The 17967-nt window shown below is 43.0% G+C and overlaps 1 protein-coding gene across 3 annotated transcripts in view; it reads left to right on the forward strand.

Annotated features, from left to right (window-relative positions):
• Positions 1-17967, forward strand: part of Fut10 (fucosyltransferase 10) — a 60502-nt gene that overhangs the window by 32265 nt on the left and 10270 nt on the right. The window contains exon 4 of one of the 3 annotated variants that reach the window (XM_048330374.1): positions 4732-5017. The exons of the other annotated variants lie outside the window; for them this stretch is intronic. Coding sequence (XP_048186331.1) covers positions 4732-4799 — 68 coding nt within the window. The 3' untranslated portion in view covers positions 4800-5017. Of the gene's footprint in view, positions 1-4731; positions 5018-17967 lie in introns of those variants that run through there. 3 annotated transcript variants of the gene reach the window in all.

Genomic DNA, 17967 nt, shown 5'->3' on the forward strand with positions numbered 1-17967 from the left:
CTTCCTGTGTTGAAGGACTGCATGTATTAGGAGTGAACTTTGAACTGATTTTAGATGAAGGTTGCCGTCCTCTTAGAATCCTTTAAACATGGACTTGAAAGCCACTGTAGTGTTTTTTTGTATGCTCAAGCTTCTGTTGCCTCTGTCGGATTCAGAATTCTCTCCAGGAGCATCTCTAAGTGGTACTGCTACAGTTCTTAAAAAAATCATACTAAAAAAAACAAACAAACTCCCAACTGATACCTAAAAATGTAAACATTAAGCCAGGCATGGTGGCACAGGGTTACAATCCTAGCACTCGGCAGCCGAGGCAGGAAGATTACAGAGTTCCTGGCTAGCCTGGGCCATATAGTAGGACCTTGTCTCAAAAGAAAAGCAAAATCATCTCCCTCAAAACAACAACAAATATCTCCCGAAAAATCAAAACCCAAAGATTGAACATTCTGCGATGTGTATATACCTGTATGTATCAGGTTGTTTCAATCAAGTTAAATATGTCTTTCACTTCATTTATCATTTCTTTTTTTCTTTTTTACTTCAGTTTTTTGCCAGTCCTGGGGCCTGAACTCAGGGCCTGAGCACTGTCCCTGGCTTCTTTTTTGCTCAAGGCTAGCACTCTACCACTTGAGCCACAGCTCCACTTCTGCCTTTTTCTATATATGTGGTGCTGAGGAATTGAACCCAGGGCTTCATGTATATGAGGCAAGCACTCTACCACCAAGCCATGTTCCCAGCCTGGTGTCTCACTTTTTGCTGAATCAGAGTCCTGCTTCCTGTACTTACCATACAACTAACGGGTGTATGCCATCATACCTCGCCTCTTTGGTGAGATGAGAATCAGTAACTTTCTGGGCTGACCTTGAACTGTCATCCTATTGAACTGTGATCCCCAGTGGCTGGGATTACAGGTATGAGCCAGCATGCCCATCTACATTGTCTTTCTGTGACTAACCTACCATAATTTCTTCTAGTTCCATTGGTACATATGTTGGGATTTTGTTTTCTTTATATATATTACATTTACCCCATTTTCTTTCTCCATTAATCTGTTGGTGGACATATTTTCGCTTGTAAAGAGTGGGCAATAAACATGGGCACTATGTATGTCTCTGGTTAAAATGAGTTCTCTAACAGCGAAGTTGACACCTAGTAAGTCCATACTACTAAAATCTGCAACTGGAAAGTTTGGACAAATGTATCTTGTAACCACTAGTCCAAAAAACACAGAACATGTCTTCTACTCTAGAAAGTTCCCTCGTAGCCAAGTTTTACCACACCTTCCTCCCACCGTCTAGATGCCCATTGATCTGATTCCTATCACTGGAGGTTAGTTGGAGCAGTTTAAAGACTTCTTATATATGGGATTGTATACTTTGTTCTCCCTCTCTCTTTTTTGGGGGAAGGGGTTCTGGCATCTTTTTTGCTCAGCATGTTTTTGAGGTCCCTGTATTTTCCAACCAACTCTAATTTCTAGCCTATTGGGTGAAGTTCTGTGACAAAGAATAAGACTCAGTAATCACAATTGCATTCTCTTCTGTCCAAGATGAGCCTATCAAAGGGCTTTGGAGTTTGGGCTGGGGGGCTAGGAATCTGGCCCAGGTACAGTCTTCACTGTCCTGAATTGCTGAGGACTCAGGGAGCTCCTTGGATATGGAATTTTCACTGGTAAGATTCAATGAGCTCTGGGCATATTGTGATGAGTTAGCCCTGTTTGAGAAATACTCTTAAGAAAAATTAGAGCACCAGGTTGGGAGCTTTTAACTAGTAAGGAGAGGGCAATAGAAACAGACATTTCATTTCTTTCTCAGCCACAAGGGACCTACTCAGGGAGATCCTTCTGGAAGCCAAATTCAGCTACAGTATTTGCTGAGGGATTATGCATCACTTCTCTGATTTCAGCTGGTTTAAAAATTACATCCATGGGCTGGGAATATGGCCTTGTGGCAAAGAGTGCTTGCCTCGTATACATGAAGCCCTGGATTCATTTCCCCAGCACCACATATATAGAAAATGGCTAGAAGTGGCGCTGTGGCTCAAGTGGCAGAGTGCTAGCCTTGAGCAAAAAGAAGCCAAGGACAGTGCTCAGGCCCTGAGTCCAAGGCCCAGGACTGGCAAAAAAAAAAAAAATGCATCCACTATAGCTTACTTTCCTTATTTATTACAGACATATTATGTTTTATTACTTTTCTGTCTTCTGGTATAATATTTTAAGAGCTCCAATACTGCCAACATTTAGTTCTTATATATAATGAAGATTGAGAAGTATGTATTTGAAAGTACTGAGATTAATATGTTAAATCATTGTGTTGTTTTTTTCAAGGTGTGTGGTTTGATGAAGTCCAGCTTGATTATGTTGATGTCAGTTTAATTTTTAAATCCAAGTGGACTTCTAAGCGGAATTACAGGTTCTTGTTTTAACAGGGCTCTCAGAAGGGTATGTGCAAATCTCTTATTACAGCCAAAATAATTCATTAGTTACACATTGGCAGAACACATTCACCTGCTGATGTTCAAGTAAACTCTAATCTCCCCTTTTCCTTTTGGGGTAGATGAAATCCCTGGCAGTTTACTGTGCCATGTAATTTTCCACATAAATTCTGAAATATGACACTCCTATAAGCAGGCAAGATTCCAAAGGTAATATTTCCTAAGTACCACAGGGAATGGTGTGGCAGTTTTAAGAGGATATTTGTGAGCTTTTACATATTTTATTAAGTATGTGAGGCTTTTTATGCTTCTCTTTAAAGAGATTTCTCTGCCTTTTTAACTTTTGATTGTAAAAGTTAGTAGATAATGCAGGAATATATCATTTATGGAAAAATTAAAACATAACAACAACAAAAAAAGAAATTTCTCCTTTGCTTCCACAAGCCCTGTTTCAGTTAGAGTAATGGCTAGCCTTTCTAGTTTTTATGTGTAGTTGAATTCAGCCTGTAGTTTTGCCTACCCTGTCCACTTTAGAGAAGTGAACCACAATATAGATATATTTTGTAGAAAGCAAGTAGAAAAAGCATTTCAAGATTTTTGGTTATGTGTTAGATTATTTCAATTTACTTTATTATTTTGAAATCTATGTTGGTTCTGTGTTGTGGCCATTTCCTTCTCATTTTGGTGGAGGGATGGCTAGGTTATTTCCAGTATATGTTTTTTGTCTTGTTATGTTACTCTTGTTTGTCAGTTTTCTATCCCTTTGACAAAATAACTGAGACCAACAACTTACAGGAGCCCCGTCTCAGTAGTCTCAGCCCGGGGATGGTTGGCCCCTTAGCTTTTGGGCGTCTGGTGAGGCAGCACGTCAGCCTGTGTGTATTTGGTAAAGCAAAATTGCTTACCTCATGGCTGCCAGGAATCAGAAGAGGGGCCAGGCTCCCAATATATTCCTGCCTAGGGAACACAGGTAACTTCTTCCCGCTAGGCCCCACCTCTGAGAGGTTTCGTCACTTCCCAATAGTGCCACAGACCCATGAAGAAGCCTTCAACACATGCACCTTTGTGACACATCTCAGATGTCAGCTTATAACAGTTATTATGAACAGACTTGTTTGTCTCCGATCATCTATGCCAGTGTGTCTCTAAATATCTGAATTGCTATGTCAATGGAAAATGTTGTTTGTTGTTTATTTATAAGTTTGATTCATGTAAAGCTTCTTAGACCAGCCTAGGACATTTGGCATATTGATTTACTTGCCATTTATTTCATGGGCTTTACTTGAGCTCAGAATTTGAATGAATCTTAGTATTCCCCCATGGTTAACTGCTAAGATGTTTCCATGTAATAAACACTAATGAAATTGTCCAGCATGGAATATCAAGAAATTACCTTCAACTAAAAGGTTTTCCATACCACAGCTTAAGATAAGAGCCTAGTTCTTTAGCTAGGTGTGGTGGCTCAAGCCTATAATCCTAGCTATTTGGAGTGTGTGTGTGTTTCCAGGCTATGTCAGGCTAAAAGGTCACGAGTCTCCAGTCCATCATCCCTAGTGACGTGAGAAAGCACAAGTAAGAGGATTTGAAGCCCAGGCCGTCTGGGCAAAAAGCAAGACCCAACCTTGAATATAACCAATGGAAAATAGGCTCAAGACATTGCTCAAGTGATAGAGCGTGTGCCTAATAAACCTAAGTCCCCGAATTCACTGCCCAGTACTGCCAGAAGAGTAGTTCTTTAGTGCCTTCATAATAATCTCATTTTATCTTTTTATAATTCATTAATTCTTTCTTAACTCATGGACTATAACCTTTTTTTTTGCAAAAAATTAATAATAGGATAGCAAAGTATGGCTTATATTTTATTGCTATTTTAAATGAGGTGATACCACTTACTAATTTACCATGAAATATTTTCATAAGTAATTAAAATAAAACTGTTATGCTTGTCTAGGTAAATGAAGAAGGATAAAGCTCATAAGATGGGGTGGTTATTTTCTTACTAGTTAATTTCACCAGCTTTCCCCTCACTTAATACATCTGCTTATGGTCACAGAAACTGTTGACTTCCCTGGAGATACAAGTCACAAAATCTAACAACTAGAATTGTGAGATGAATATATTTTTCAGATAATATTTGCATGGAAGACTGTCTGGCATCTCAATGTTTAAACTTAATTTTTAAGATTTTTCTTTGCAATTCCTAACGGGTTCATATATGAGCTCTGACCCCTTAACCAGACATTTGCTGTTAGTATGTAATTTCTGCTTTCACTTCTTTCTTATTCTCTTCTGTCTTATTGCCAGACTTGGGGCTTTTTGACTGTTGGGGAGCTAGACAGAAGCACATACACTTGCAGTTGAGGATCTTCTAATCTATAAAAAAGAAAAAAAACTGAAATAACTGAACAAGAGAACAGGCAGCATGAAGACTTGAACAAATGAGGAAATTCTTCCTGCTAAGGTGTTAGCTTCCCAACATCCCACGGACAGGGATAATTTAGACTGTTCTGGAACAAAGCAGGGAAGGTTTTTATCAGCTACACTCCTATGTAAAGCCTCCGGGGACATTAGACCACGGTGGATGTCATTGTCATTCACATGCATTGGGCTGCACGAGTAGCTGTAAACATTCAGTAAATTACTCAGAAGTCTAGGGCAAGCAGGATGTGATGGTCAGTTGTTGGTATCCCAATGAAGACGCCCTACCCTGCCAATTCTCCACATGTGGGTGAGGCCTTTCCACAGATAAGATGATGGGGGTAGTTGCTGAAAGCTCTGTGATCTTTCTTAGCTGAAACCATCCTGAAAACCCCACCGTTTGTATAATGAGGTCCTTCTCTGAGTCCCTGCTCGTCTCCATGTGCCTGCTGACGGGCACTGTAGTGCAGGCACTGCCCATGTACATCCCACGTACATCCCATGTACATGCCATGTCACTGGTGCGGCGGCCTTGGGAGACAGCAAGGAAGGGCGTCCTGAAGCAGGAGCCTTGTCTGTCTGTGAGGCATGCTCATCACGGCCAGAGTAGACGGGCATGCTGTTAGTTCTTACGTTGGTTTCCATGCTTTTCTTTCTTTGAGTTATGGTTTTTATAGGATTGAAGTTGGGGGACAAATCTCAGTTATATCTTCAGATATAATTAATATAAACTAAGGTACAAATGTAGACTATAGTAACAGAAAATTAGTAAAATAAAGTAAAACTGTGGACTATTTCTAGCAATTTGTTTTCACACTAGTGACTCTGTTGGCAGGTCAACAGCATGTTTGGTCTCAGGAAGTTCTCTTTGCTGTATGCACATATGCACACTTTCATAACACGCATACATGTATGCATGGTTTTCCATGTACACGTACACACACACTCACTGTCCCTCTCTCTCTCTCACACACACACACAAACACACACACGTATATATGTACAACATGGGAAAAAGCCCCAAACTTTGGGGAGAGGGGTGATTTGGCTCCTCTTTTCTTGTTTTCTTTTTTGTTGTTGTTCTTTGTCTGTTTGTTTTTTGATGCCAGTTCTGGGCTGGTCTCTTTGCTTTGAGATTCTGTGCTCAAGGCTAGCATTCTACCACTTAAGCTACAGTTCCATTCTAGCGTTTGGTGGTTAATTGGAGATAAAAGTCTCATAAACATTCCTATCCTGATGGCTTCCAACCTATCAGATCTTAGCCTCCTGAGTAGCTAGGATTACAGATGTGAATCACTGGTGCCCAGTTCTTCCTATTCTCCTCTCTCCTTTCTCTTCTCCTCCTCTCTCCCCCTTTTTCTTTCTCTTTCCTCCTCACTCTTTGTGCTGATGCTGGGGGCTTGAACTCAGGGTCTGGACACTGTCCTTGAGATTCTTTGTTCAAGGCTAGTACTTTACCACATGAGCCACAGCTTCACTTTGGGCTTATTTATTTATTTTTCTGTGGGTTGTGGGACTTCAGTTCAGGCCTGGGTGCTGTTCCTGAGCTCTCTGCTCAAGGCTAGCATTCTACCACATTGAACCACAACTCTGCTTACAGTTTTCTAGTGGTTGATTGGAGATAATAAGAGTCTCATGGGCTGTCCTGCTCACGCAGGCTACTAACTGTTATTCTCAGATCTCAGCCTCCTGAGTAGCTAGGATTACAGGTGTAAGCTATTAGCATTTGGCAATGTCTGGGCTCTGGTGATTAATTGAAGATAATGGAGTTTCCTGTATAGGCTGGCTTTGAACCAGGATCTTCAGATCTCAGTCTCCTGAGTAGCTAAAATTACAGGTATGAGTCACTAGAACCTGGCTCTTTATTTTTTTTTTTCTTTTTACCTTCCATCTTGAGTTCAGTAAAATTTCTTGTATCAAACAGGTATTCTAGAAATCTGATGAGGATAATTTAAATAAAATAAATATCATTGGAAAATGTTTATGTCCTTTGCTTTACATCTTGGTTTTGGGGTTTTGGGTTTTTTTTGGCTGCAATAGGAGAAGTGGATATTAGTTGTTTACAGTATTGGATTGGGCCTGCAAGATATAATGAATGCTTTTTTGGGGTCTTGGGGCATTGGCTCAGGGTCTAGACTCTATCACTGTGCCTTTGTGTTCAAAGCTAGTCGTCTACCACTTGAGCCACAGCGCCACTTCTGGCATTTTGGTGGTTAATTGGAGATGAGCCCTATGGACTTTCCAACCCAGGCGGGACATGAACCCAGATCCTCAGACCTCAGCCTCCTGAGTGGCTAGGATCACAGGCCTGAGCCACAAGTACCTTATATTGAGAACATTTTCTTTAATCCTAAAGTTGTTGTTGTTGTTTTTTTTCCAAATTTTAATATCTTTGAAACCAGATGAGTGTGCAATTGATGGTGTGCGCCAGTATTGCCAATAAGGCAGTAGTGATGATGTACCCATGCATTCCTAAGCAGACACAATTGGGAGGTTTTTCCATCTGATTCAGTGGGACAGTGACAGCCCAGATGTCTCTGTTGGCAGATCGTTGAAGCTATTTGCTGCTGGAAAGTTTCTTTGACAATTTCTGGTTATACCAATAAAGTATCACCATCAAAACTTTGAGAGAATTTCAAAGCCATCGTAATAAAAACAGCTTGGTATTGGCGTATTGGCATAAGAACAGGCCTGAGGACCAATGGAATAGAACTGAAGACCCAGAAATGAACCCACAGACCTATGGTCACCTAATCTGTGATAAGGGAGCCAAAAACAAAAAAAAAAAAATAGGTTGGAAGAAAGACAGCCTCTTCAACAAATGGTGCTAGCAAAATTGGCTCAACATCTGTAAAAAACACTGAAGCTAGACTCATATATCACCCTGCACCAGAATAAATTCTAACTGGAACAAGGACCTCGAGGTAAAAGCAGATACCTTGAAAACATTGCAGGAAGGAGTAGGAGAAACACTTGGGCTCCTTGGCACAGGTTGAAACTTTCTTAATAAAGGCCCAGAAACACAACAAATCAAAGAAAGGTTGGACAAATGGGATTGTATTAAACTGTAGAGCTTCTGCATGGCTAAGGACATAGCTTGCAAGATAAACAGAAAGCCCACAGATAGGGAGATCTTCACCGGCCATAGAAAGGCCTCATATCTAAAATATCTGTAGAACTCAAAAAATGAAATTCCTCCAAAACAAATCCTCAAAGAAGCAACTGTCCCCTCAACAAAAGGGCTAAAGACCTAAAAAGAGACTTCTCTGAAGAGGAAATGAGAATGGCCAAGAGTCACGTGAAGAAGTATTCAACATCACTGGCCATAACAGAAATGCAAATCCAAACAACATTGAGATTCCACCTCACCCCAGTGAGAATGACCATTATCAAGAAAACTAACAACAGTTGCTGGTGGGGATGTGGCCAAAAGGGAACCCTACTACACTGTTGGTGGGAGTGTAAACTTGTTCAACCACTCTGGAAAGCAGTGTGGAGGTTCCTCAAAAGGCTAAACATAAAGAATGACCTACCAACCCCACTTCTGGGCATTTACCCAAAGGATCATAAACAAGTCCAAACTTAAACTACCAGCACAACCTTGTTCATAGTAGCATTATTTACCATAGTTAAAACATGGAACCAATCCAGATGCCCTTCAGTAGGTGAATGGATCAAGAAATTATGGCATATATACATATATATACATATATATATGTATACACACAGTGGAATTCTATGCTTCTATCAAAAAGAATGACATTTCCCCATTCATAAGAAAATGGAAAGACTTAGAAAAAAATCATACTAAGTGAAGTAGCCAGACCCAAAGAAACAAACTTCATAGTCTCCTTTTTTGGTAATAATTAGTATATGTCTAGGATAGTCCTAGCAGATGATCACAATAGCTCAGTAGCTATATGATCACAAGATGACGCTAAGAGAAATGACCTTCAAAATATGGAAGCGAGTGGTTTGTCATTGAGGTTAGTATTTTCAACATAGTATGTGAAATTATTTCTTTTTTTCTCTGTTCATCTTTCCTAGGATTTAGCCCCTGTTGTCATTGTGTTTGATTCTGGTGCCCTGGAAAGGGGCATCTGATGGTTGTCAGAGGACATCCTAGAGATGGTCTCAGAACACCCTTTGGAGCTTAATGCTGTTGTATAGAAAAATACAGATGTCAGATTCGAAAAAGTGATTTAGATGAATCAGACTGCAGCAGTGTTGAGACTTTAAACATTTAAACTCATAATGTCAAACATTCACAAAAGTAACAAGTTGTTGAAAAAGCAAAACAAAACAAAAAACCCATGCCATAACCAAAAAATGAAATACATCTAAAAGAATTCTTGAAGTGGGAGGTTGAAATCAGGAGGATTGCAATTCCAGGCCATCTTGGGCAAAATGTTTTTTGTTTTTTTTTTGGCCAGTCCTGGGCCTTGGACTCAGGGCCTGAGCACTGTCCCTGCCTGGCTTCTTCCCGCTCAAGGCTAGCACTCTGCCACCTGAACCACAGCGCCCCTTCTGGCCGTCTTCCATATATGTGGTGCTGGGGAATCGAACCCAGGGCTTCATATACACAAGGCAAGCACTCTTGCCACTAGGCCATATTCCCAGCCCCTGGGAAAAATGTTTTTGAGACTCCTCTTAACAGAACAATCTGGGTTTACTGGCACATGCCTATCAACCCTATCAGTTCCCTAGATTGTGGCCCAGGCATACCTGGGGGATAAAACCCCCCTCCTCCCCCAAAATACACCTCCCACAATGCCCTATCTTAAAATATCCAGAGCAAAAAGGGCTGATTCAGTACATCCCTAGCCAGCTGAACTACTGAATTCTTGCTAGTCCCTCTTTACAACATTATCTATGCAAATGATATTCTAATGAGCCAATGAATACAACTGTTATTGCCCTGAGTTAATAATGGAACCTTATTTATTGATTTATGCTTCACTGCTGGGTTTTCTCTGTATTTAATGGTAATTCAGTGTGCAACTCTGACTCATCAGGAATAATTACCCCTTTCTTCCTAGGAGCATAGGTGTTACTGTAGTCTGAGTTTCAGCCAACAATTTAACATTTACACTCTTCCATGTGAGATCCTCTGCAGCTAACTGTGTTCATCTTTGAAACTCCAGTCCCCGGCTGACTGTTTTCCAAATGGGCTCAATAAAGCATGCTTTCTGGGGCTGGCTGGGCTTCCCTGATTTGGTAGTGCTGTGTCCTAGCCCCCATAGGGGGGCTGCAGTAGTATGACCGGATTGTGATTCATTCATGGAAGCCCTTCCACTGGGCTTTTAATCGGATGCCCTTGGGGCGGCTCCAGGCTCTGCACTGGGATGAGCAGCCTTGTCAAGAAGGTCTGGTTGCCCTTCAGCAGATCAGGGCGGGGCTCTTGGATTTGCTTTGCCAAATCCCTGTGGCACCTCAGCCTTTACCCCCCGCGTCAGGGAGCGTCCTGGAAGCTAGTAACTCCTGCTCTGTTCTACTGGTTCAACTCTTCTGACAGAGTCTCACTTTTTCTAATTACTGGGAGAAACTGAATTGATTTTGTGTTGGGCGTTAGGAGCTATCTTCAATACTTCAGTTTGATTTCAGCTTACTGCAGACAGCTGTACCAGAGAGGGAGCACTTTTAATAGTTATTGCAAACATTAGAAGTTGTTTGAGCTTTGTGAAAGGATTGATTTAATCCAAGGCAGGAAGTGTGGGGGGGGGGGGACTCAGAGGTAGTTCAGTTACATCTGAAGTGACTTACAACTGCCATTTATAAACTACTTCTGTCTCCTACAATAGCCATATTTTGCCAGCTGTTTCATAAGTGTTAACATCTTGTGTCCATAAGAATTTTAATTTCAGTTGGGTGAAAGGATTTGTTTAAGAATGCTTTAGCCGCTGGGCAGCAGTGGCTTATGCCTATAATCCTGGCCACTCAGGTTGCTGCGATCTGAGGATGAAGGATCAAAGCCAGCCTGCGCAGGAAAGTCCATGAGACTCTTAGCTCCAATAAACCACACAGAACAAAACAGAAGTGGTGCTGTGGCTCAAGTAGTAGAACACTAGCCTTGAGCTGGAACAGAGCCTCAGCCCAGAGTTCAAGCCCCACAACAGGCAAAAATACAAACAAAACAAAACAAAATGTGTGTGTCTGTATTTTTTTTTTTTTTTACAAGAAGAGGGTTCTGAAGTTTCTTTTTTACATTGTCTGGAGACATATTGGAAAGGATTTATCATTGGTGGTAAAGCTTAGAGTATGGCCAAATATGGTTTTAATGAGACCATCACCACCAGCCTATTATTATCAATTGGGTTCTAGTTCTGCATGTTCTAAGTTGTAATTTACAGAAGGACTTTACAAAAAAGGAAAAAAAGCTCAGGTGTCTGTAGCTCCTGCCTGTCATCCTAGCTACTCAGGAGGCTGCGATCTGAGGATTGCCGTTTGAAGCCAGCCCAGGCAAGAGTCTGTGAGACTCGCATCTCTAATTAACAACGCCCAGAGCAGCGACTGTGGTTCAAGCAGTAGAGTACTTGTCTTGAGCAAAAAGGCTCAGGGATAGTGCCAGGCCCCGATTTCAAGTTCCATGGCTGGCTGTGTACGTGTGTGTGCACATGCACACACGTGTGCACACACATAGATTTGCTTTTTGATTCAAGTAATTTGATAGTTTCTTAAAGAAAGTTTCATTTTTATGATTTTATATTTTCCTTTCTTAAATAGGAAGCATGTGTTTTTCTGCTTCTATGTTCTTACCAGATGGCCTGAGACAAATAAATAGAGAGGTGATTCTGTGAGGGGAAATTTCTGGAGGAAACCAGGAACAAAAGTCACAAAGGAGGGCTGGCAATGTGGCTTAGTGGTAGAGTGCTTGCCTAGCATGCATGAAGCCCTGGGTTTGATTCCTTCGCACCACATATATGTAGATAAACCCAGAAGGGGCGCTGTGGCTCAAGTGGAAGAGTGCTAGCCTTGAGCAAAAAGAAGCCAGAGACAGTGCTCAGGCCCTGAGTTCAAGCCCCAGGACTGGCCAAAAGAAAAAAAATCACAAAGGAAAAAGTCCTAGTACTTTTGGAAAACCAAGGAACAGAAAGCAAGGAAAAACTTAGAACTTGTAATAGTAAATTACAAATTAGAAGTATCACACTTTGGAAATTGGCCTCTGTATTCCTCAGATTGGAATGAGAAAACAGAATTATTCTAGACAACAAGAATTGGGGGGGGGCTGGGGATATAGCCTAGTGGTAAGAGTGCCTGCCTCGGATACACGAGGCTCTAGGTTCGGTTCCCCAGCACCACATATACAGAAAACGGCCAGAAGCGGCGCTGTGGCTCAAGTGGCAGAGTGCTAGCCTTGAGCGGGAAGAAGCCAGGGGCAGTGCTCAGGCCCTGAGTCCAAGGCCCAGGACTGGCCAAAAAAAAAAAAAAAAAAAAAAGAATTGGGGGAACTGTTTGACAAGAAATGTACTCATTACTTATGTAACTGTAACTCTTCTGATATCACCCTTAAACCAAAATAAAACTGAATTAAAATAAAAAAGAATTTGTGGCAGAAGTTGGTTGCACAGGGATTAAGTTCTGGTGGAGCAAAAGAAGGGAGGATGAGGACAGGCTCAAGAACTGACTGCCGCTGGGCGCGTCTCCCAGGGCTGTGCACACCGTGGGGGAATCTTTCGCTTTTCCTTCCACTTTCCACAGTGTTGCCCCCGGCAGGATCTAACTGCAAGCCAGTTGTCCAGGGAGCTGAAGAAATGAACTTTTCTGAGTCTCTGCCCCAGAAATACAAAGTCCAGCACAGAAGGACCAAAATGGAGCGGTGAGCAGACAAGCTGGTCATAAATGAGGCTTCTTGTGCCCTCTATGAACCCAGGCTTACTGGAAAGCACTGTAATGTTGGGGTACCAGAGTTGAAATATAGCCCAAGGTGAGTGCTCTGCCACTTTGAGCCACAGCTCCACTTTCAGTGTTTGACTAGTTAATTGGAGATAATAGTCTCATGGAGACTTTTCTGCTTGAGCTGGCTTTGAATGTCCATCCTCAGACCTCCGCCTCCTGAGCAGCTAGGATTACAAGTGTGAGCCACGGGTGCCTGGCTGGAAAGAGGGTCTTGCTTTGAATTCTTTGCATAATTGGTGAACTAAATGAATGATAGAAATCATTGATTCAGGGCTGAGGATATGGCCTAGTGGCAAGAGAGCTTGCCTCGTATACATGAGGCCCTGGGTTCGATTCCCCAGCACCACATATACAGAAAACAGCCAGAAGTGGCGCTGTGGCTCAAGTGGCAGAGTGCTAGCCTTGAGCAAAAAGAAGCCAGGGACAGTGCTCAGGCCCTGAGTCCAAGGCCCAGGACTGGCCCAAAAAAAAAACCCAAAAAAAAAACCTGCTAGAAAGGGCTGGGGATATGGCCTAGTGGCAAGAGTGCTTGCCTCGTGTACATGAGGCCCTGGGTTCAATTCCTCAGCACCACATATACAGAAAATGGCCAGAAGTGGCGCTGTGACTCAAGTGGCAGAGTGCTAGCCTTGAGCAAAAAAGAAGCCAGGGACAGTGCTCAGGCCCTGAGTCCAAGGCCCAGGACTGGCCAAAAAAAAAAAAAAAAAAAAAAAAAAAAGAAATCATTGATTCACTGATACATTTTGATGGGACCATTATTGTTATTTGGGGTGGGATTTTTTTGATAGCAAAATCTTCCCTGTACATGGTGTTTTAGAACATTTCAAATTGTTGAAAAATATGCACGTTCCCCCCCGCCCCCGATTGCACCTAGCATTAATGCTTCAAGGACTGTGCACTGTGCAGATCTCTGGGAGGGCATCCTCACGGCAGCTCCTCCATATTCTCTGGAGTTCAGAACAGGTGCTGGGGATTATGAAGACCCCAATTCCTTGTACCTGGGAAAAGAGAAAAGAAAGGAGAGGTGCTCACAGGTGAGCACTAAGCTTATGCGAAGAGATTCAAATCAACGTTGGTATTGGTAAAGGAAGTGAAGACAGGAATAGGGGGAGGTTTGCCAGGAAGAGGACAAGTGTAGTCCTGGTGATGGCTTGTGCTTGCCGGCGGGATGTCCAGGTGGTGAACGCTTTAGATGACTAGTGCAATCTGACTTTAGGACATGGCCAGAGGTGCACGCGGGTGCTTGTGGAGGAGGTAGACATTGTGGGAGAACGTAGCTTTCAACCGTGGGGGTCTTGACTGCACGGGCAGGAAGGGGAAGGGGCGAGGTGAGGAAGCCCTTCTCTCTTCACCTGATGCCAATCCAGCCCTAAAGAGAAGAGAACCATCATCTCCAGTAAAAATGATGGCAATTTTTAGTTATTCATAATCAACGTGAACCATGGCTACACATACACACGTACACATTTTGCTTTGTGCTAGTACTGGTTTTTGAACCAGTATTGGTTTTTGCTCGACCTCTTGAGCCAAAACTCTGGTCCAACTTACACATGTTAAATCATGGCATAAATACAAAGGTGAAAGGATAAAACACTTCCTTGTGTTTTGTTTTGTTTTTGCCAGTCATGGAGCTTGAACTCAGGGCCTGAGCACTGTCCCTGGCTTCTTTTTGCTCAAGGCCAGCTCTCTACCACTTGAGCCACAGTGCCCCTTCTAGGTTTTTCTATGTATGTGGTGCTGAGAAACCGAACCCAGGGCTTCATGTATACGAGGCAAGCACTCTACCACTAGGCCATATTCCCAGCCCCAGGCTAAAACACTTAACAGTTTGTTAAGTTGATTCATAGCTCTTAGATATTTAGGCTTATGGTACAGAGGGCTTTGTGCCATTTGTACTTTTGCCTCAGGCCCTGTATGTCAGGAATGAGATGGCAAAGTTATTGACTAGCCTACAGGCCATGCAGGCTTAAGAAATTTCCATGGCCCAGGGTAGAACAGATATGCCTAATGAACATGGGTACTTGAGAGAGGGTTGCTTAATGTGAAATTGATTAGGGGCAGGCAGAAGGACTCTTGAAGAGAAGTTAATTGGAGAAGTTAATTGGAGAAGAGGGAGGAATGTGAGTCCCAGAAAGAGCTTTCTGAGTCAAGTAGCCAGTCACAGTTCCCTGAATTAGCTAGAGCCAGGATATTGCAGGAGCATATGTGGGTAGCTCCTTTGTTCAAAGTGTGGCTTTCACTATTATCAGCAACATTCTTTCAGGAAAAACGAAATGATGGAGCTGTGTGGATAAGCTGAGAAAATTCCCGTGAAAGACCTTTGAAAGTGGCAGTTAGGTGTCGATGGCTTGCACCTGCAGTCCTGGCTACATTGGGAGCATTGTGACTTGAGGCCTGCTCAGGCCGAAAAGTGGATGAGATCCCTTCTCTGTCTATAGCTGAGTGGGTGACATGTGCCTGTCACCATAGCGAAGGCTAGGCTATGTGCCTAGCATCATAGCGAAGCTGAAAATGGGAGGATCTTATTTCCAGGCTAAGCCAGGCAGAAAAGTCCGTAGACGAATCTTAGAGGAAGAATCTGGATATATTGGCATACACCTAGTATCCCAGCTACCACAGGAAGAATAAAATGGGCAGATTTAAGTCCAGATACAAGCCCACACAGCAAGAGAGACCCTATCTCAAAAATCACCAGTGCAAAAACAGGGTGGGAGGTATGATTCAGTGTTAGGTCATCTACCAGACAAACGTAGGTACTCGAGTTTATACTCCAGTGCCACTAAAAGATAAGGCAGTGAAACAGCAGAGATAGTTAATGCGGTGCACAAGGCATTCCTTGGGGCTACATTACACTTCCTTGAATGTTTTAATCCTACTTGTTGGGTATTTTCTCTGGAACCAAATTTGATAGGAATGTAGTTTTACGGTAGTGTTACGTGGAAATTCAGTTGCGAGATGCAGAGAAGCCATTTGAGAGGTTGACTGAGGAGTCTTTCTTAGAAAGCCAGCGACTTTGTGTGGACACATGTTCCTCCAACATTTGCAGCCTCAGATACACTGAACACTGTTAGAAAACTGAGCCCTGAAAGTAGAGCAAAGAGCAGAAAAGCAATCGCAACAAACCAGATCTACTCCAATGGAGAGCCGAAGTGGGAGGCCCTGGTGACCGGAGGAGAGAGGAGACTCTAGGCAGGGCGCACAATGGCGGCTGAGCCGCTTGGGGCCTCAACTAGGTCATGGTCAGGAGGCAGGGTCGCTACCAGGTCTAGCATCTTGTGAGTTCATGGTGTGGGGGCGGCAGGTCCAGGAACCCGCTGTCCAAGTCCCTGCCTCCGTGTCTAGGAATTCAGGATGCCCATCACCTGGGGGTGGAACCTGGCCTTCATCCACCAGGAAGACAAGGTGGTACCACGTAGACCCAGTTCCCCCTTGTCCACCGCACTGACGGCGATGCCAGCTAGACCCAGGGTCCTTAGTTCAGTAGGAGAATTTTCCCTTAAAAAAATTATTATAAACGTGATGTACAGGCATGCAAGTCAGGGAATGAGGACAATGACACTCCTTCCCTTACTCCTTCCACGTCTGCACTCCCCCTTAACTTCTCAGAGACAGATAAACAAGCAAGACATAAAGAAAAGAAAAGAAAAGAAAGCAACAACAAAGAAAAAACCCTCTTATTTTCATTTCCTGGAGTTCATTTTGCTTTTTTTTTTTTTTTGCCAGTCCTGGGGCCTGAGCACTGTCCCTGGCTTCTTTTTGCTCAAGGCTAGCAACTCTGCCACTTGAGCCACAGTGCCACTTCTGGCTTTTTCTATATATGTGGTGCTGGGGAATCTAGCCCAGGGCTTCATGTATACAAGGCAAGCACTTTTTATCACTAGGCCATATTCCCAGCCCTCGTGGAGTTGATTTTGATAAATATTATTTTATATGGTCAGATGCACATAGGCATTGTACCACTGGATTCCTTTCCTAAGAATATCCTCCTTTGGTCTCGCTGTGTTTGAATGTCCAGAGTTCTGTATAATTTACCACACTCTAGTGCATATTAGGTCTAGCTTCCACACATGAGAGGAAGCATGTGCTGTTTGTCTTTCTGAACTTGGGTGGGAAGTTTTTTAAAGGTAGTAATTACCTTCGGCAAACACCTAGAGGAGGGGCGCTTTCTCTTTCAGACTCAAGGCATTGCTGTGCCATGGTACAAGCACACTGGGGTTTCTACATCACTATTATGCCAAAGCTGGAAAATATGCTAGGGATCATCCATTCATTGGTTCCATGGATTCAACATGATAGCAGAATCAGCGATGCCTCTGGTCCTTTGCTATTGTCCAGTCTGGAATTCTGGTCCCTAACGGGGGTTTCCATCTCTGCATAGTTGATCCAGCCACTGTAAGGAAGGTATGGGGAGGAACACAGGCCGCCTTCTGTGTTCTGCAGTGTGTGTGGGAAAACTGGAGGAAGCATGTGTGCCCCTGAAGAGGAGGGGGGCCCCGAACACCCCCACAAAACATGCCACTCCTTTGCTTATTGCTACGTTGCATTCTGCTTCTGTAGTTAGCAATCTGGCAGCCTTTGCTGGCATTAGTTTTACTCCATTAGTATTCCAAGTTGTAGCTCCCTTTATAGTGTACGGCAGCACTTAAGTTCTGTTCCTCAGCTGTTGTTTAAAGGGACAAATGTATTTAGTAAACACAAAATAACCCACGGAGATCAGTGTTTGAAACTGACATTCGACGTAAGAAGGAATGTAAGAAAAACAAACAAAAAAAACCCAGACAACAAAAAGAGGCAGTGCAGATGACTGTATAAACTAGTAGTAAACTTGCACACAAAACCACTGCCTTTTAATGGATTGGCCATGTTAATTGATTTCTTTAAACACCTTCGTCTCAGCTCTTACTATAAAGGCCTGGCCCTGCGTGGAGGTGAGCTCAGTGCCTTTGAGAAGCTAGCCAACCCTGACGAGCCACATCACAGGCCACGAGGTCTCCGTGGTGGATGTTGCTCTGATTTCAGCATTCCTGTTTCCCATGTGAAGCTCTAGGTCTAGGAGAGAAGCTAGTTGACTTGGTTTTTTTTTTTTTTTTTTTTTTTTTTCCAGTTATGGGGCTTGAACTCTGGGCCTGGGCGCTGTCCCTGGCTCTTCAGCTCAAGGCTAGCACTCTACCACTTGAGTCACAGCACCTCTTCTGGTTTTCTGGTGGTTACTTAGAGATGAGAGTC

This window comes from Perognathus longimembris, chromosome 21, assembly GCF_023159225.1.
Source record: "Perognathus longimembris pacificus isolate PPM17 chromosome 21, ASM2315922v1, whole genome shotgun sequence".
In the NCBI taxonomy this organism is placed as follows: Eukaryota; Metazoa; Chordata; class Mammalia; order Rodentia; family Heteromyidae; genus Perognathus; species Perognathus longimembris.